The 21,667-nt window shown below is 37.1% G+C and overlaps 1 protein-coding gene across 1 annotated transcript; it reads left to right on the top strand.

Annotated features, from left to right (window-relative positions):
• Positions 1-21,222, top strand: irf3 (interferon regulatory factor 3). Its single transcript, XM_056469823.1, has 11 exons — positions 1-195; positions 2,474-2,683; positions 4,967-5,144; positions 6,459-6,490; positions 7,475-7,511; positions 7,641-7,700; positions 9,807-10,055; positions 13,113-13,212; positions 13,544-13,821; positions 14,168-14,289; positions 18,550-21,222. The coding sequence occupies exons 2-11, from the start codon at positions 2,519-2,521 to the stop codon at positions 18,661-18,663; spliced, it is 1,335 nt and encodes a 444-aa protein (XP_056325798.1). The 5' UTR covers positions 1-195; positions 2,474-2,518; the 3' UTR covers positions 18,664-21,222.
• The last annotated feature ends 445 nt before the right edge of the window (positions 21,223-21,667 follow it).

Genomic DNA, 21,667 nt, shown 5'->3' with positions numbered 1-21,667 from the left:
TGACGAGAAAAGGGGAAATCGAAACTGATATGGGTTTCCCGAGTAATGTTTAACACCTGATCGTAAAGCACAATCTGTTGAATAAAGTACGGTATTAAAACAACACAGACAAGCAGTTCTGTCTACTTACATCTCTGAGGAAGAGTTCGCTGAAAACACACGAGGCCACAAACAACTGTCGCTTCTGTTTGTAAGGTAAGTTACCATTGACAGTCACAGGACTTTTGTTATTGTTTTGTATTGTAGCGTGTTAATGGGTTATTATATAAACAATGACATTGTATTATTCATTAAATATATATTATTCAATAAGATATGCATGTTCATTTTGAGATTAAAATAGTCTCTGCGATTTGTCATCAAATGTTTATAGGCTAACGTTAACGGCACTGTCAAGCCAAACCAGACGACGAAATAATAATTTCGGATTTATATTTTACTGCATTTTAGGATGTTTGGGGCAGTTGTGTCAGTTTGTATAAGAATACGTGGATATTTCAACTTGGTTTGTTGTTTTAATGTTGCATCACAGTGGGTGCATGCTTGCATTATTATATGAATCGTGACTTCATTTTATTTGTTAATGCCTTCTATCTAGATATGTACATTTTTAAATTCAGGTAAAGTTGGTTTTATATATTCACACATTCGGACGTTCTCCTTAATAATAATATTTCAGAAAAGGTATTCCTTACTAAAACACTGAACTCGTATGACTATCAAAGTACAACATTATCCACAGTCACATAAATAGTGCTAATGTTGTTTTGAAGTCATATTTACATGTGATTTTAGACCGAATATTTAAAGTACCATGGTAAACAAAATAGGAAGCATGCCACAGCTCGTCCCTGAACGAATAAAACCAACTTTACCTCACTCAGTTTAAATACTAAAGTGTCCTTTAGGATGTGTTAGAAAGTGTTTATAATATGAAGTTCATAAATTCTTTCATTGACATTAAAAGAAATGTGTTTAATGCTAGCCGTATTTGAAAAAATACTATAGTATAGTACATAGATATAGATACATAGATATAGATAAAACACCTGAAAGTGTGTTTAAACCTTAATATAGTAAATATACCATAATAAATTGCAATGATTTGGTAGTTTGTAGTAATTTTATTATACTTAGTAACTGCTATAGTAAAATAAACAAATTACTACATTAATCAATATAGTAACTTTTCTAAAAAAAAAAAAAAAAAACCCATACTATGCCGTATGTGTGTGATACTCTTTACGTTTTTTTTTTTGGTGTGTCAACAATTGGCATACATATGGGTATTTTGGGACATTTTAGACTTAATAACCTTTAATGCCATGTTCTGATGTCGATTGTGTTAGTTAAAAAGATAAACCGTCGTACACAATTGCAGTACATTATAATACATCATAGAACACACTCTTCCCCATTAACAAGTAACTTTTTAAGAAATGTTTTGATCAGTTCACTACAGATATTTATATAGTTTGGCATTTATATATTAACAAAATGTAAATACTATATTAATATCTATATACAATAATATAATACAATATACCACAGTCTAGTTGGCATTTCAGTGTGAAGTTTGCATGTTCTCCGCGTGTTGGCGTGGGTTTCCAACGGTTGCTCCGGTTTCCTCCACAGTGCAAACACATGCGCTAGAGGTGAATTGAATAAACTAAGTTGGCCGTAGTGTATGAGTGTGTGAATGTGAGGGTGTATGGGTGTTTCCCAGTACTGGGTTGCAGCTAGAAGGGCATCCACTGTGTAAAACATGTTCTGGATAAGTTGGCGGTTCATTTCGCTGCGACAAACCTTGATGAATAAAGGGACTAAGTCGAAGTAAAATGAATGAACACCACAGTCTACTAGTAAACTGTTGTAACTTGTGAATTGTTCCTCAGTATTTACTATAATTTGCTACAGTTAATGTGTTTAATGTATCAAATACAGTAATATGAGACTACTGTGTATAGTATACTACATGGTGGGCAATTTATACGGATACATCTTAATAAAATAGGAATAGTTGGTGATATTAATGTCCTGTTTGTGCCACATTAGTATATGTAGGGGGACTCATGAAAGAATAACTTATGTTAAAACCAAGCACACCATTGTTTTTCTTGTGAAATTCCCAATAAGTTTGATGTGTCACATGACCCTCTTCGAATTGAAAAAACAAAAGTTGGATCCAAGATGGCGACTTCAAAATGGCCACCATGGTCACCACCCATCTTGAAAAGTTTGCCCCCTCACATATACTAATGTGCCACAAACGGGATGTAAATATCAACAACCATTCCCATTTTATTAAGGTGTATCCATATAAATGGCCCACCCTGTACAATTTACTAAATTTCACTGTGTCAAATCCTAAAGTATACTGTGGTGTTTTTTTATGTGGGAGGGTTTTTATAGAGTTTGATTATATGGATGTTTCAGCATTATTTACTGTTTGTTTGTTTGTTTGTTTGTACAGGTCCAGTATATTGATCAATGTTGTGCTGTGTAGTCTGACTGCATCATGGCTCAAGCAAAACCGCTTTTCATGCCCTGGTTGTATGAACAAATCCAGAGTGGACATTATCCTGGAGTATGCTGGACAAATGATGACCGTACCCAGTTCAGCATTCCCTGGAAACATGCTTTGAGACAGGACTCCAACAGCGATGATGTGCTCATATTCAGGGTAAAAATATGCTTAACTTGTCTATATTAAACAGTAGATGTTTTTGAACGTGATGCTTAAAGTGAACCTATTATGTCAATTTTTTAAAATAAGTCTCTGATGTCTCTAGAGTGCGTATGTGACGTTTCAGCTCAAAATACCCTACAAATAATGTTTTATGACTGTTTAAATCTGCCCCTTTTAGCTTTTGATCTTAATTGTGTCATTTTGGTGACTGCCGCTTTAAATTCAAATGAGATTGTGCTCTTTTCAAAAGAGGGCGGAGCTACAAACGCTTGTGTAAAATGAATGTGTCTGTATTTAATGCACAGATTCGCTCTATTTTGCTTTTATAGTTTCTGGAATTCTTAATATAATGAAGAGAATTGAGTATGTTTCTTATTTTTTTGGATCACTTTTATTGATTTAGTATGGCACGGTAAACTAAAAAATATATATATATTTGCTGCTTGTTCAAACTCCTTATTTAAAATGAGCTTAAACAACAGAATTCTTGAGATTTTTTTGGGACGACCAGGGCCGGCGCGTCCATAGAGGCGACCTAGGCAGTCGCCAAGGGCGGCAGAATAGGGAGGACGGCGTCCGCGACACCTCTCTCGCCACCCGCATTCTCAGCAGTTATATCCACGCCTAGGGTGGCAGAATAGAAAGGGCGACGTCCACGACACCTCCCTCACCACTCGCCTCCTCAGTTATGTCCGCGACCAACCCCCATGTCCTCACTTTGCTAACGGGTCACTTTCGTTTTCACTTTCGGGTTAAAGGCGGCATGATCGTCCTTTGCCTAGAGTGGCAGTTCAGCTTGCTCCGGCCCTGGGGACGACTTAATTTTTTTACATTCAGTTAAAGACTGTAGAATACAATAAAGGAACTTTGGATCAATCCACTTAAATTTGTAAAAAGAATGGAAATTTAACTTAATCGATTTGTGTTGGGACCAGGGTGCGAATTACAGGGGGATTTGGGGGGATTGACCCTCCTAATTAAGGCTTGATCCCCCCCAAAGGACGTCAAAACGTGATGTCTGGGGGGGTCAGCCCTTTGAAACTGAGAAAAAAGTTCACTCTGATCTGTATTTTAAATAATAATGTCAATAATTAAAATAGTAGACATCCATTTGACCACCCCTATAACGGTTCATACCATTGTGAATGCATAATCAGTCCATGTGAGAAAAAAAAATAATTCAGCAGTCTGAAACCGGCAAATTTATAGCACAGATAGACCCCGTAAGAGTTCACAAGACGTGAAGAAAACCACATTTTCTCATAAAATAGGTGTTTGTTTCTACATACTGCCTAAAAGTACCGTCAAATTAGATGGATTGTTTGCATAGTTTGTCCTAAAGTAAGTCCTATCAGGTCAGAATACACCAAATAGCCTATGTCACAAAACACTGAAAACGTAAATACATTTTATGAAAAAACTAGATGTCATTTAAATAAACGCATACATTTGCTTCACCCCCCCCCCCCCCCCCCCCCATCCATCCATCCCCCCCCAGATCGTCAGTGTATAATTCGCCCACTGGTTGGGACGCAATTGTGTGGAACTCAGCATTTACCCAGCATTTCTTTACAGTGTATAGCATAGTCAAATTGCTGTGCTATTAACAACTTAGGTAATCTTAAAGTAAACAGATTATATTACTGGAATTATCTAACGTCATAGATTAGATAACTAATTACATGTCATTTGTGTTATTTAGCACATTACTATTTGTAAATAATAATAATAAAAATGCTGAAAACAATTATACAAACCTAATTAACATAACAAATTAAACTACCTTGGAATACCAGATACATACCATCAATAAAAATGTAATTACCATGGTATATATGTTAAAAAAAAGATATTGGCATACTATCATCATTTTATTTTATCATGTTGTCATCAGCTTTCCTTTACTAGTTCCCTTAGGCAGATCTTTATTGCATGATTTACATTTATCATCTTTTAGCTGCCAATGCTAAGGTACTTGCTCTGTCAATTTTACTATATGTTATATTGATTTTAAACCATTATATACATTTGTTATGTCTTCAAATAATTTACAGTCTTACTGCGTATTTCACATGTAGTCTGGATATGTTTTGGTGGTATAATTCTATGATGTATTTCTTTAATTGTATTGTGTATTGGTTTATTTTGATGTGTAGTCAGCAATGTTTATCATTTGGTGACACTCTTAAAAAAGAGATTACAAATCTCAAGAGGCTTTCCTGGTAAAATAAAGAGGTTTAAATAAATGTATTTTGAATGTATTTTATCTCTCGTCAGGCGTGGGCTCAGACTAGCGCTGCTGGTGATGGCAGGATAAATGGAGATCCCTCTGTGTGGAAGAGAAACTTTCGCAGTGCTCTTCGCGCTAAAGGCTTCAAAATGATATCTGACAACAAGAATGATGGCGCCAATCCACATAAAGTCTATCAGTTTCCCTCCGATCCTCATTCTGCAGGTGAGAGACATTACATTTGTGCTTGATGTCAAGACTTAAAGGGGTGGTCCACGGTGATATCATATGTTAAACTGTAGTTGATGTGTAATGTAGCTGTGTGAACATAAACAACATCTCTGAATGTAAGATGCTCAAAGTTCAATACAAAGGGAGGCAATGGCTTTTACAGAGTTAGCTTAGCAAAGCCTACAATGAACAAAGTTTGGGGACTACAAAAAAAATACATCCTTAGTGTTAATGATGTGTTAAACCCTTCAGGTTGTGCCCTGTGCAGCGAAGAGGCGTGGCCAGAGGCGCTGTAATATTATAACAGAGACGCTTCTTGGTGATGTGGATCTGCGAATCACAGCACATTATGTTAGCTGACCAATCAGAGCCTCTTGAGGGCGGGTCTTCAGAGAAACTAGGAAATATGACAGTCGTTTTCATGTTAGCTGAGTGTCTGTGAATAATTAAAGTAGTAAATGTGAAAAAAATAACGTGATTTACTACAAATGAAACATGAGCACACATTGCTTTGCATCTTAGAAACTCAACCAAGCCTTAAAAATACACTCTGGACCACCCCTTTAAGAAAGCCCAAAACATTTGAGACGATCTCACCCAGGTCATCATCTATAGGAAATCTGTTTCAGGTCTGTCAAAGGACTAACAATCAGACTAAAAAAGGTTTATACCCAAGAGCATTAAATGCACATAACAACTGAAATGCTGCCAGCTAACACTGACTGTGCATTACAGTACTGAACAATTCTTAAGATGGGAACTGCAATTAACAATGTGCAATAATCTATTCATCCAACTGTTACACCTATTCATTCATAATAGGATCCTCACACATGCTGGAGACATGCTTTTATTTCACTTATATTGATTTTATGTCTTGTTTTGTATTTATTACATTGAAATCTTTGCACAATATATTTGTACACCTAAGGTTGGCACTTCAATTTCGTACTTGTACAATTACAACGATTCTATTCTATTCAATTCTATTTGATTAGATTCTATTAAATTCTTTCTTTGCTATTTAGTTCTATTCAATTCTATTCTCTTCTGTTCTTTTCTATTCAATTCTGTTTTATTCTATTCAATTCTATTCAGTTCTGTTCTATTCGGTTCTATTTTATTCTATTCTGTTCTATTCGATTCTGTTCAATTCTGTTCTGTTCTATTCGTTTTTTTTTCTGTTCTGTTTTATTATGTCCTATTCTATTCTGTTCTGTTCAAATTCTATTCTATTCTATTCTATTCTATTCTATTCTATTCTATTCTATTCTATTCTATTCTGATTGTTTGTTTTCTGTCCTCCAGCTTCAGGATCTGAGGGCTCTCAAGAAACTGAAGTGAGTATATTTCATCACATTTAATCCATAGTAAAATAAAGCTATGTACATAAATTAAGAAACCACATGACCATTCTGAGTTAATCTATGACTAATCTGAGTTAATCTGTTTGAGTAAAACATATTTTTTGTTTCACTTTGAGAACTACTGATGACCAATTTTGTATTAAATTGTTGTAAATTGGGGGCGACATGGTGGCTCAGTGGTCGCCTCACAGCAAGAAGGTCACTGGTTTGAATCCCGGCTGGGTCAGTTGGCATTTCTGTGTGGAGTTTGCATGTTCTCCCTGTGTTGGCGTGGGTTTCCTCTGGGTGCTCCGGTTTCCCCCACAGTCCAAACACATGCGCTATAGGGGAATTGAATAAACTAAATTGGCCGTAGTATATGTGTATGTATGGATGTTTCCCAGTACTGGGTTGCAGCTGGAAGGATATCCACTGTGTAAAACATATGCTGGATAAGTTGGCGGTTCATTCCGCTGAAATGAATGAATGTTGCAAATTTTATTTTTATTTTTTTCAAAAATAACAAAAAAGGTGCAATGTTTATGATCATTTACACAAAAATGCAATACCAATGTTTAACTTCAGAAGAGTCAAGAAACCCGTATTTAGTGGAATAACCCTTATGTTTTGAACACATTTGACCAGTTCTCATTTTAGAAGTAAAAATGCTCCAAATGACAGCATTTTTTGTGTGAAATTAGGTAAAAATTTTTCTCACTTTTATAAAATCATATTCAACCCAATGATTCTGCTAAACTAACAGAATTAAACAAGACGAAGCCTTCTGCTAATATGACATGAAAACTATCATAATTGAAAGATTTGTAATGCTTACCTGTGAAAGTTATATTTCTTCAGAAGATTGATTTGTGATGACATTTTGACTGTTTTGTGTTTGAAATGCTAAGATGTGTTGTCTACATGCTCTTATCAAACACACACTGACTTATGATTTTCTTTCTTCCTTTCATTTTTAAGATTTCACCGCATCTGTATGTGGATGATGTGTTCACAGGTGAGAAGGAATTGTTATATCCTGACATGTGTTTATTATATATTTATGATGCAGGCTTTTCACTGAGATGGCGGTATGCTGTAGTTTTATATTTGCTTTCTCTTCTCTGATGCTCTTTTTTTTTTTTAGCACCCATTGATTTGGACCAACATTTATTTGGGCTAAACCTCCAGGACACATCAGCACAAGGTAAAAACCAGAAAAGAGGGTGCTTTACTTCACCAGGCTTAAATACAAAGCATGTATATGATTACATTGGGCATTTGATGCTTTGTGTGTGTAATGAGAACAGGATGCTGACAACTGAGTGTGGATCCAAATTCAGGTTTATTGAGAATGGTCAGGCAAGCAACGGTCAACACAAGGGCAAACAGATGTATACAGTCAAATCATAGTCATAGTCAAATACACAGGCGAAAGTCAGTACAGGCAGGCAGCAGGCAACGTAAACAAACAAACAAACAAACTAGGCGAGGGTCAAAAACATGGCAAGGAAAGGAAAATGTGTCGCAAAGTTCACAAAACTGTTCAACAAGACTCAGCATCAGTGTGTGTGTGTGTGTGTGTGTGTGTGTGTGTTTGTTTTTATAGTCTTTGTAGTTAGTCTTTGAACAGCATCAGCTGTGTGAGTCTAATCAATGGATACTTGGAACAAGTATGTGTGTGTGTTGCATGACAGGATTGTAGTCATGTAAATGTGAATGTTCTCCAGCGATCTATGAAGGTTAGATTGCTGGTGATCGTGACAGTATGTCTCATAAACTAATTTTAAAAAAAGTTGTGTATTGTATATTGATTAATCCATCATTGTTTCTGTCGATTCATTTATTGGATTTATTATCCATCTATCCATCCATCCATTGATCCATCCATCTATAAACATTAGTATCCACCCATCCATCCATACATTGATCCATCCATCTATAAACATTAGTGTCCATCCATCCATAAACATTAGTGTCCATCTATCCATCCATCCATCTATACATCCATCCATCCATCCATCCATCATTCATCCAACCATCCAAAAAACATTAATGTCCATCTATCCTTTCATCCATTCGACTATAAACATTAGTTTCCATCCATCCATCCATCCATCCATCCATTCATCCATCTATCTATAAACATTACTGTCCATCCATCCATCCATCAATCCATACATCCTTCTATAAACATTAGTATCCATCCATTCATCCGTCTATAAACATTACTATCCATCCAATCTATAAACATTAGTGTCTATCTATCCATCCATCCATCCATTCGTCTATAAACATTAGTATCCATCCATCCATCCATCCATCCATCCTTCTATAAACATTAGTATCCATCCATCCATCCATCCATCCATCCTTCTATAAACATTAGTATCCATCCAAATTATAAACATTAGTGTCCATCTATCCATCCATCCATCAGTCCATCCATTCATCTATCCATCTATAAACATTAGTATCCATCCATCCATCCATCTATAAACATTCATATCCATCCATCCATAAACATTAGTATCCATCCATCCATCTATTCATCCATCCATCCATCTATAAACATTAGTATCCATCCATTCATCCATCTATCTATAAACATTACTGTCCATCCATCCATCCATCAATCCATACATCCTTCTATAAACATTAGTATCCATCCATTCATCCGTCTATAAACATTACTATCCATCCAATCTATAAACATTAGTGTCTATCTATCCATCCATCCATCCATTCGTCTATAAACATTAGTATCCATCCATCCATCCATCCATCCATCCATCCATCCTTCTATAAACATTAGTATCCATCCATCCATCCATCCATCCATCCTTCTATAAACATTAGTATCCATCCAAATTATAAACATTAGTGTCCATCTATCCATCCATCCATCAGTCCATCCATTCATCTATCCATCTATAAACATTAGTATCCATCCATCCATCCATCTATAAACATTCATATCCATCCATCCATAAACATTAGTATCCATCCATCCATCTATTCATCCATCCATCCATCTATAAACATTAGTATCCATCCATCCATCCATTCATCCATCCATTCCCCTATCCTTCTAAAAACATTAGTATCCATCCATCTATCCATCCATATAACCAGTGCTGCATTTATTTGATTACAAATCTAGTAAATACACATTATTATTTTATTATACATTTTATTTAATTATTTGTGGGCGTACACTATTTTTACTGAATATTTTTACATGTGTTTAGCTTGGAGTAGCTTTAGTGAGGACATTAGATGGTGTGTTCAGCTTTTTCCTTTTTTCTTTCAGTCCATATCATTGTGAATCCAGATGAGTTATATGTGGATCCAGGAACCCAGATACACACTTTTCAAGCAGTGGTTCCTATTGAACCCATATCCTTTTCAGATGGAGGTGCTGTCGGTGGTTTGGGACAGATTTCACCGACTGAGGGAGCGACGGCTGTCAATCATAGCTCTCCAGAATATCAGCAGACTGCAACTCAACCACATTTAGGAGCTGTAACTGATCACACTGCCATTCCTGAACCAAATCTGGGTAGGTCAATCCTGAAAAAATCACATATTTGCACCAATTACTGGTGTTTAATAGAGGTATGTGCTATGTGTGTTCCAAAGATACGCATCTTCAGAGTCTAATAGTATGGGCTGTGTGATAAAGAGCGCAGTTAGAATGGCCCTATAATATAGTAACATATAGTGAAGTAAAACCACACCAGAAAGAAGGCTGTTTTACCAAACATTAAAGAGATAGTTCACCTAAACATTTAAATGTTCTTCCTCTCAAGTGGTTTCAAACTTATTTGAGTTTTTTATTTGAGTTTCTTCACAAACGAAGATGCTTTATAGTAAGCTGAAAACCTGTAACCACTGACTTCCATAGTAGGATAAAAAATTTCAATTGCAGTCAATGATTACAGGTTTCCAGCTTTTTTTAAAATGTCTTTGTTTGTGTTCAACACACGTAAAAAGTGACTAAATGATGACAGAATTTTCATTTTTGGTGTACTTCTCCTTTAATGTGATATTAATTGTGCAAACCAAATGAAATTTGTTGCTGTTTGTTCTGCCTTGGAGTAACTTGGATTTGGCACAGGACTATCATACTTATACACTATACAACCATGTTGTGTAGAGTTTAGTGTCGTCCAAAATTTAACCATAATATTTTTTTACTAAACGGAAATTTAAATAGTTTCCCATGCATTAAGTGTTGTCAAATAAGTAAAAAAAATACCAAACTACCACCTATCATAAGTAGGTCACCATTTTGGAGGTGGTATAATCACTTATGTGGAAGAATTGTGCTTTCACAGTGCAAAATAAATAAAAGAAATCCAACCTCAGTGCCCGATAGCCTCTCTCCTTTTGCTACTTGAGCAAACCTGCGTCCATTGAGTGCGTGAAGTGTTCGACATTACACATTTATTGTGAACAGTTGAATAAGTGCATAAAAGATGTTACGTTTACACACACATGGACAAATTACATGTAAATGCATCAGCTTTTTACAGTGTAATACTCACTACTCTTAAGTACAGTTAAAAGGGTCTTTTTACTCATACTTTGAGTAATATTCACAACAGATACTTTTACTCTACTTGCACTACATTTTAGGCAAGTAACAGTTCTCTTTCCACCACTTGCAACACACTCAAATGTTTTGAAAGATATTTTTAACATTTGGAAAAAAGGACAGATATTCTGGACTCTGAACAGACGAGACTCTTCATTTAGCTAAAATTAGTATGCAAGACTTTTGTTTTCAATTTCAAGAGGAATACGCAGGGGAAATAAATTGAGGATGAAATGAAGGAAAAGCTGAAAATTAAATGTAATATGTGAGGAGGATCTCAGCCCAGGGATACATGCTATTATACAGTGCATTCAGAAAGTATTCATAGCGCTTGACTTTTTCCACATTTTATGTTACAGCCTTATTCCAAAATGGATTAAATTCATTTATTTCCTCCAAATTCTCCACACAATATCCCATAATGACAATGAGAAAAAGAGTTTTTGAAATTGTTGCAAATTTATTAAAAATAAAAAACCTGAAAAATCACATGTACATCAGTATTCACAGCCTTTGCCGTGACGCTTTAAATTGAGCTCAGGTACACTCAGGTACAAATTCAGTTGATTGGACATAATTTGAAAAGGCGTACACCTGTCTATATAAGGTCCCAGGGTTGACAGTGCATGTCAAAGCACAAACCAAGCATTAAGACAAAGGAATTGTCTGTAGACCTCAGAGACAGGATTGTCTCGTGGTACAAGGCTGGGGAAGGTTACAGAAAAATTTCTGCTGCTCTGAAAGTTCCAATCAGCACAGTGGCCTCCATCATCCGTAAGTGGAAGATGTTTGGAACCACAGGACTCTTCCTAGAGCTGGTCGGCCTTCTAAGCTGAGTGATCGGGGAAGAAGGGCCTTAGTCAGGGAAGTGATCAATAACCCGATGGAGCTCCAGCATTTTTCTGTGGAGAGAGGAGAACCTTACAGAAGGACAACCATCTGTGCAGCAATCCACCAATCAGACCTGAGTGGCCAGACGGAAGACACTCCCCAACTGGAATTTGCCAAAAGTCATCTGAATGACCTTCAGACCATAAGAAATAAAATTCTCTGGTCTGATAAGACTATAGTTGAACTCTTCGGAGTGAATGCCAGACGTTACGTTTGGAGAAAACCAGGCACCGCTTATCAGCAGGCTAATACCATCCCTACAGTGAAGCATGGTGGTGGCAGCATCATGCTGTAGGGATATTTTTCAGCAGCAGGAACTGGAAGACTAGTCAGGATAGAGGGAAAGATGAATGCAGCAATGTTCAGAGACATCCTGAATGAAAACCTGCTTCAGAGTGCTCTTGACCTCAGACTGGGGCGACGGTTCATCTTCCAGCAGGACAATGACCCAAAGCTCACACAGCCAAAATATCAATGGAGTGGCTTCACAACAACTCGGTGAATGTCCTTGAGTGGCCAAGCCAGAGCCCAGAACTAAATCCTATTGAACATCTCTGGAGAGATCTGAAAATGGCTGTACACCGTCGCTTCCCATCCAACCTGATAGACTTGAGAGGTACTGCAAAGAGGAATTCCCAAAGGCAGCTGCGCCAAGCTTGTGGCATCATATTCAAAAAGACTTGAGGCTGTAATCGCTGCCAATGATGCATCAACAAAGAATTGAGCAAAGGCTGTGAATACTGATGTACATGTGATTTTTCAGGTTTTTTGGTTTTAATAAATTTGCAACAATTTCAAGAAATCTTTTTTCTCATTGTCATTATGGGGGATTGTGTGTAGAATGTTGAGGAAATAAATTTATTTAATCCATTTTAGAATAAGGCTGTAACATAAAAAATGTGGAAAAAGTGAAGCGCTATGAATACTTTCTGGATGCACTGTAAATGTATATAAGTGACCGTGGCACAGTGATACTGGTGCTTTAATGTCATATTTATTTATCCATGTTTGACCTAAACCAGCCAAGATACCTGCACAAAACACTAGTCACAGCTATTTTATTGTACAGTCAAAAATGATGATGCAGTGCAATACAGCGTGTCTGATTATCACATTTCTTTCTTACAGCGACATATTTTCAGATCAAGGTTTATTACAGAGGGAATATGGTGATGGAGCAGTTGGTGGAGAATGACTCTGGTTTCAGACTGATGTACCACAGAAACATGTAGGTTTTCATGATTTCATGATCACTCTTTACATTTACATCTCTGGCTCATGCTTGATGAATCGTTGAAGGCACAGTTCAGCCAAAAAGGAGTTCCCTTCTTCTATTGAACACAAAGGAAGATATTTTGAAGAATGTTGGGGAAAAAAGCACCTGTTGACATCAATAGTAGGAACAAAATATCAATGTCTTTTTTGTTATCTCCAGCATTCTTCACAATGTCTTCTTTTGTGTTCCACAGACTAAAAACTGATTTGAAAAAAGTGAGTAAATGACAGACTTTTCATTTTTGGCTGAACTATCCCTTTAACCATATACTCCACTTTTGCAGGGATGAGTCAGGCCTGCAGGACGGTGCGGGTCTCCCTGTGGTCACTCTTCCTCCAGCTGAAGGAATCCCGGATCAAGTGCAGACCAGGCATACTAATGATATTCTGGATAACCTGGGTGGTCTGGAGATTCGGAGATCAGACGGAGTGATTCAAGGTCACCGTTGGGGGTCCAGCAGGATCTATTGGGGTCTGTGCAAGCATGAAAGAAGCCAAGCACCCAGAGAACTGTCCAAAAACACTCCTCAACCCATCTACCTCATGAAAGATTACATTTCAGGTGGATTATATTACATTTATCCCATTTAGGTAAACAGCACGCTTATTATTAAAGGGACAGTTCACCCAAAAATGACAACTATTTACACTCCCTCAAGCTGTTCCAATCCTTCTATATTCTGTAAAACACAAGACAAGATATTTTGAAGAAAGCTGAAAACCGGTAACCATTAACTTACATTGTAGGAAAAACAAATACTATGGAAGTCAGTGGTTACAGGTTTTCAGCTTTCTTTTAAGGAATGGGTCAAGTATAGGATGACAGAATTTTCTGTTTTGGGTGAACTGTCCCTTTAAGGAGGTCAATCTCACTAAACAAGGCTGTCTGACGATGTCTCGTTGTTTAGGTTTGATGCAGTTTATTCAGACCGGCGGTGAATCTCCTTCTTGCACTCTTTACTTCTTCCTGGGGGAGAAGTGGCCAGACCCTAAAATGAAGCCTTGGGAGAAGAAACTCATCATGATTGAGGTCAGGATTGGTTATTTTTCATTTTGCGTCCTTATGGACATTATGTCTTTTTGTAGTTTAGTTTTGTTGATCATTTTGGTATTGCTAATGCAAATAGCATACATTTTGGACATTTTTTTTATATTTCACCCTTATTTTTAAACAAAATGTTCCTCTCAGGACCTTCAAGGGCCACGAAACCCCACTGTTTCAGCAGGGTGTTTTCACACCTCTAGTTTGAAGAAAGTCAGGAAAGTGGGTGTGTCTAGCTCTGCTTAGGTGGGAGTGTCGTGGGAGGGAAAGAGGGAAGGTTTTGCATAAAAATGGGAGTTTCCGTTGGGGCATGCGCTATTTTTCACAGAGGCAAAACAAACACACAGACGCAGGGGAGAAAGACAGTGACTTCATTTACATGCAGTAATATTTGCCAAATTATTAATTTGTGGACTTTACCTGCAGTTTGGCACTTTCACTTTGATTCAGGAATATTTCATGCGTGCCCTCCGTGACAACTGCTGGAAGAGTGTAAGTTTTAATGGCATGTTTGATACCGCACGTCATACGAGAGAAAAAAACCTCCACATTTCTTGCAAACTTAGATGCACTCGGTAGGTAACGTCAGAAAGCCGTGAGTGTATTGAGTATCCTGTCACAAAAACACTGTTCGAAAATCCTACACGACTGTAATAGTTTGATTAAAGGGCACATAGTTTCCCTCTTTTTTATGATTTAATATTAATATTATGGTTCTTCTGAGTGTGCCAGTTTAGGTTCAGTTTAAAACACAATTCAGATTTTTTATTATAATGTGTTAAAAAGTGTCATGTTGGGGGCGTGTCCACAGTTCACTGATTTAGGGGTGTGTTGCTTCACATGTAGACTAGTTTCAGCTTCCCGCCCAACGTAACAAGGGGGCGGGGCCATGAGCTCACCCTCTCTGTGTTTGCAACAGAGACAGGCAGACTGAGAGGAGCAGGAGAGGATCAGCATTCAGTCGTACATGTACGACTCGGACACAGACCAAGCAGAGAGTACAAAATCATATGTGTCTTTGTACAGTTTTACAGCCAACTGTGTGCTAGTTTCAAGTGCCGAGCTTGTACACAGAAACTAATAACCACGCACACTGAATTAACTTTGACTGAGGCACCGGATGCACCGCTCGAAGCTGCGACACGGCACACCAGACACTCTCTGTGACGCGGCTGATACATGAAGTGTCCCGAATCGTCGCTCCACGCATTTTTGAATTCTAAACAGGTTTCTGCAGCGGTCCGCGGCGCCCAGCCGTCGACTTGAGTGTACCCTGATAGAAACCGATGTTAAGTATTCTAAAACGCATGCTAGTTAAGATCACAGGGAGCTTCTGGGATCGCGAGAAATGCAAACGGCTGAAGTATAAGGTAGACTCAATGAGAAGTACACATGTTTGCAAACCTACCTAAAGATACAACCAATAATTCCGATTAGAGCCATAATGTGGAGAATATTGCTCTTGTGTTGAGCCCAATGAGCCTTGCATCTAAAAATAGAGCTAGGGTGTTCCTTTAGTGATATCGCTTTGACTCACGCTGAAAATTGCGGACGTGAATCAAGAAACTGATGATATGATGACGCGCCTGTCAATCAATATTGGTGGGCGGGGGGACCGCTCTCCTATGTAAAGTTGTGGTCGATTTGAAAACAGCTCCAATTGGTCCACCATTTTTTATGTTGTTAAATTGGAAAAAAAAGCACTGGGTGTGCTTATATCACCCCAATATGACGGTCTATACACCATACATGCACATATGTCTGTCCAAACAGCTTGAAAAGTAGATTTTTTTACCATAGGCGCCCTTTAAGGTGTTTACATGTTTACATTCGGAGAGCTGGATTTACAGTGGATCTTTCAGCCCATCATATTGCAGTGATATTAACGTACTGTAAACTTGTTAACTAAATCATTTTGACTAAGGTCTGTCTTTAAACACTGAAAGAGTACTGCTGACGATACGAACTAACTTTGAGCATCTGAATAAACAAACAAAAACCACTGATCGCTTACTTACCAAATCTGTAGAGACAGGACAATCAACACCAACTGGAGCCGTGCCATTTTTAAAAGGAGATGAGCTGCAAATCGGGATTTCACCATTTCCAGATGCAAAAACCTCTTGGGTAAAAAATGTTCCTTTACAAGCGTATTTCTGTCGTGTGTCATGTGTACTGTAATCCACACGTGGGTGAAGCTGTGCTCTCATAGCGGGAAATGAAAACAAAACCTTCGTTGCAGCACATTTATAAACACAACACTGACGACCCATGTCTCCAAACAATTCTTGTTCTTCCTCTTGTTTTGGCAACACAACGTGGCGTCTCTCTGCCGTCTGAACACTAACAGTCTTCGAAGCTATCATGCATATTAATGAAGTTGCACCTCATACACAATAGAGCGCGCTGATTGGTTCGAACCAAGTCTTTCTCATGAATTAATGCTGCACACTCAAACGCGTCACGTTGTACTGACCGGGACAGACAGCCAGTCTCCACACTGGAATACACGCAAGGATCTAATCAGCGTGACGCAGCTTCAAAAATTTTTTCAAACTGGAAGAACGAATTTGCTCGAAATAACGCAAAACAACCAATTTTCACTTTTTAGTGAAATATATGTGTCCTAATAGTGTTTATAGCAGTGTGGGACACAAATATGACTGTCAACATCTCATATAATGTGTTTTGGGGTTTCGTGACCCTTTCAGGACAAAAAAAGTCCCCATTGCAATAATCCTGGTGTTATTTAATCAAAACATCATGATTTCTTTATGTAAAGTAAGTTTCAACATTGTTGGCAAGACACCAAAATATTAACTCTTTCTTTAAATGTAAAACTTTTTATACGTTTACAATTCTTTATATATATTTTCAGGTTTGGCATGTGAAGCAAATAAACACTTGTTTTTTATTATTTAAAAAAATCAACATTGACATTATGTGAACAAACTAGAATACAAAAGCTAAAATCCTTCAAATGAATGACTTTTCAGGAATAGTTTTCTGGGTGATGTTGGTAAAGAAATCATTATCATTAACATTTTCTTTATAAATATGATACTTTAATGAAGTTTTTTGTGATCTATGGACCAATGGGTAATTTTTCAATTTGTAATCTACAGTTAAAGTCAGAATTATTAACCCCCCTGATTATTTTTTCCCCAATTTCTGTTTAATGGAGAGCAGATTTATTCAGCACATTTCTAAACATAATAGTTTTAATATCTCTAATAACTGATTTATTTTATCTTTGCCATGATGACAGTAAATAATATTTGACTAGATATTTTTCAAGACACTTCTATACAGCTTAATTAGGTTAACTAGGCAGGTTAGGGTAATTAAGCAAGTTATTGTATAATGATGGTTTGTTCTGTAGACTATTGAAAACAAAAATATAGCTTAAAGGGGCTAATAATTTTGTCCTTAAAATGGGTTTTAAAAATGTAAAAACTGCTTTTATTCTAGCCGAAATAAAACAAATAAGACTTTCTCCAGAAGAAAAAATATTATCAGACACTGTGAAAATCAGGCTGATCCTCCAACAAGGGCTCAATTAATAGGAATTGTAAAGGAAATACACTGTATGGAGAGACTGACTTTTAATCTAAGATTTGATTTTAAAAAGTGTAACAAGTACTGGAAAAAATGGTCTGAATATGTCATTGTAAACAATTTGTGATAATGTATGTCAAATGTATTATGACTTGATTTTGTAACCCTTTACATGCACAGCTCTTTCAGTAGAAAACAAAAGCTTACAAAAAATACCCTAAATCAATACTGTATGCATGATCGTACAGTTTATATACATGTACAGTACACAGTTCTTCTGTTTTTTGTATATATGCATTTATATTTATATATATATATTTATATCTTATATTCTGGAGATTTATCATTGTGTAACACAGCATATGGTGCTCGAGTCTATTCTACTTCAGTTTAAGACGTGAAAATAAAGTTATGAGGTATGTTTGTAATTTACACGACCACCAAAACCAGACTAGAGCTGCTTGTTTATGTATATCAGACCCGCTTTGTTCTCTGTTTTTTATTTCTATTTTTTTTCTTTCTTTTCTCTAAATAAAAAAAATATAATAATAAAAATAAATACTGTGAAAATGTCCTTGCTGTGTTAAACATCATTTGTGAAATATTTGAAAAATAATTTCCAATAAACTCCAGCTGTATGTACAAAGTGCCTCGTGGCTCATTTGCATGTTTTTCTTCTCATCTGCTCAGGTTAATCTCACAGCACTGGAGTTTTTGAAGTCTATGGCTGTTGAACAAGGAGCGTCTTCACTGCAGTCAGACGAGCTGCAGCTTTCTCTGGAGCAAATGATGGAGCTCTGCTAAAAACAACCTCCTGGGTTAAACTGTTTACTCTGTGGTGAGCGAATCTGTGGTGAACTGTATTTATTCAAGGTGTGAGAAGTAAACTTTCGGTACAAGAGATTAATCCGTGGTTCAGTAGTTGAGTTTAGGAGATGAGTCATTTTAAATGGAGCTCATATACAGTTGAGGGCTAAAGTATTCACCCTCCTGTCAAATATTGTTTTTCAAAGTGATATTTAATGGAGAAAGACATTTTTACACAGTATTTACTATAATATTTCTTTCTTCTGGAAAAAAAAAGTCTTAATTGTTTTATTTTGGGTGGAATAAAATGTTTTTAATTTTTAAAAGCCATTATTATTGGCCCCCATAACCAATATTTTAGCCATTGTTATTTATATAACCTCATTAAGCCTTTATCATAATATCTATTGGAGACCCAGAAGGGACGTGATACTGAAAAAAAAATGGGTGGGAGAAAAAAACCTTGCAAAACAGTTTTTCCACAAGCACTTCCTGTTCACTTCATACATGTCAACCGACCCTTTTTTGCAGGGATTTTCCTGTATTTTACCATTTAACCCGCTATCATTTAGTATTTTCTCATATTTCTGATATATTTTTATTCTTGAAAGCACATTAAAATTAATATAAAAATGTCTGCATTCACTTTCTATTCATCAAAGCTGTGCGTCGATCATCGGCCTTCATATGCAACCTCTGAATCAGTCAATGCATGTACACGGACGCGCTCCATATGATAAACTGATCCCAGATCAGCTTCTTTACCCGCCATTTAAAGTGACACCTCTGTTATCAAACAAGTGAAGAGCAGCAAATGAATCTCTCGTTTTGTGTCGCTTTACGATTGCACAGGTCTATAATGAAAGCATTCCATTACTTTAGTAATAGTTTACGAGAAAATGAGTTGTTTGAAATCAAACATGCAGGACGGACATGTTTACATATTATTAAGAGTATTTGTCTGTTTAAACCCACACCCAAAGTGTCCTGCACTTTCGCTCCTCTTTAAATGGCGTGTACAGAAGCTGATCTGATCTGGGATCAGTTTATCATACGGAGCACGTCTGTCAGACATGCATTTGCATATGAAGGGCGATGATCGACGCACAGCTTAAATGGAAAGAAAGTGAATGCAGACATTCATTCATTCATTATCTTTTTTTGGGGTTAGTCCCTTTATTAATCCAGGGTCACCACAGCGGAATGAACCGCCAACTTATCCAGTTGCATGCCCTTCCAGCTGCAACCCATCACTTGGAAACACCCATACACTCTCATTCACACTCATACACTACAGACAATTTTAGCCTACCCAATTCACCTGTACCACATGTCTTTGGACTTGTGGGGGAAACCGGAGCACCCGGAGGAAACCCACGGGAACGCGGGGAGAACATGCAAATTCCACACAGAAACACCAACTGACCCAGCTGGGGCTCGAACCAGCGACCTTCTTGTTGTGAGGCAACAGCACTACCTACTGCGCCACCGCAGACATTTTTATATTAATTTCAATGTGCTTTCAAGATTAAAAATATATCAGAAATATGAGAAAATACTAAATGATAGGGTGATAGCGGGATAGAATGGTAAAATACGGGAGAATCCCAGCAAAAACGGGAGGGTTGACATGTATGAAGTGAACAAGAAGTGCTTGTGGAAAAACACAAAAAAGGATTTTGCGAGGGATTTTCCTATCAGTTTTTTTTTCTCCCACCCATTTCTTTTTCCCACCATTACGTCCCTTTCGGGTCTCCATAGAAATCAGTTATTACAAATTAGTTAAGTAAAGTTTCATAAACTAATTTCGAGAGGAGCACGTGATATGATTGAGCACGATTGGCTGCTCATCTGTAATCAGTGATAATCCAATCAGAGTGATCCTAGTTTACTATAAATGGATCATTTTCTCCCTACTGCTCTATCTTCGTTCGGAAGAATCCCCCCTTCCACCCCATCTCCTCCTTTTCCACCCTTTTCTAAAGGGGGAGCTCTCGAGACCTACCTGATCTCGGATCTCCTGATATGCTCATTGACCGGGCGGGAGCCCTGGGCTCAAATATCTCCGAGCTCAGGGTTCTCTCCCGGGACAGCATGCCAAACCTGCTTTAAAAGCCAAGCATATCTAAGTGGGAACTCTTGAAAACTATTATGTTTATAAATGTATTGAAAAAATCTCTCCGTTAAACAGAAATTGAGGATAATATAAAAGAAATCTAATCTAACAGGAGGGTTAATTATTCAGACCTGAACTGTAAATGCCGTAAGTCTTTTGTGCTGTTTTTACACTACTACGCTTCTCTGATCTATTGATTTTTTTTTATATATATATATTTCTTATAAATGTGAATTGTGTTTATTTGGTGTGTGGACCTATTTTCTTGTTTACTTTTTCTTTTTTTCAACTTATACTGCACAATATCAGCATGATGATTTCCAGTCATGTAAAACCTGGACAAGTCAGGGAATTTGAGGGGTTTTCCAGGCATGGGAGAACATTTCTGTAATCAACATGTACTTGTTATGCTTTGTTCTAAACAATACTTTTATTGATAAGCCATGGTGAGTGAGTGAATCTTTTGAGTCGGTTCTGTTCAATGAGTCGCCTGAACTCGGTCATACATTTAATAACTAAACAATCAAGGGAGATTTTGCAGATGAGATTTCAAGCTGGGCGGAGCTTCCTGTTTGTTTAGGACACTGGAGGATACAACACATTTAACTGACACACACTGTGCGATTGTACATTCACAGAAACGAAACACTGAATCAACATTCAAAGCAACATTTAAAGAATGGTGTTTAAATTTTAAATGCACAAACTAATCAAATCATGACTTCTTATTTTAAATTTAAGGTACCGTTCATCATTTTAAAGAAGTCATTTCTGCTCTCCTGGATTTACTTGATCAAAACTACAATAAAAACAATCATATTGTGAGTCACTAAATGAATAAATGCATTCATTATTATTCAGAGTTTTCAGAGTTTCTCCAGGCTT

The sequence above is a fragment of the Danio aesculapii genome, chromosome 12 (genome assembly GCF_903798145.1).
Source record: "Danio aesculapii chromosome 12, fDanAes4.1, whole genome shotgun sequence".
NCBI classification, from domain to species: domain Eukaryota; kingdom Metazoa; phylum Chordata; class Actinopteri; order Cypriniformes; family Danionidae; genus Danio; species Danio aesculapii.
This window is presented reverse-complemented; position numbering and strand designations above follow the sequence as displayed.

What these genes read in the sequence shown, in the direction of transcription:
- irf3 (XM_056469823.1), top strand. Translation starts at nt 2,519, where the DNA reads ATGGCTCAAGCAAAACCGCTTTTCATGCCCTGGTTGTATGAACAAATC. An exon ending in CTCCGATCCTCATTCTGCAG is followed by an intron (nt 5,145 to 6,458) that starts GTGAGAGACATT and finishes TCTGTCCTCCAG; the next exon opens with CTTCAGGATCTGAGGGCTCT. An exon ending in CCAGGACACATCAGCACAAG is followed by an intron (nt 7,701 to 9,806) that starts GTAAAAACCAGA and finishes TTTTTCTTTCAG; the next exon opens with TCCATATCATTGTGAATCCA.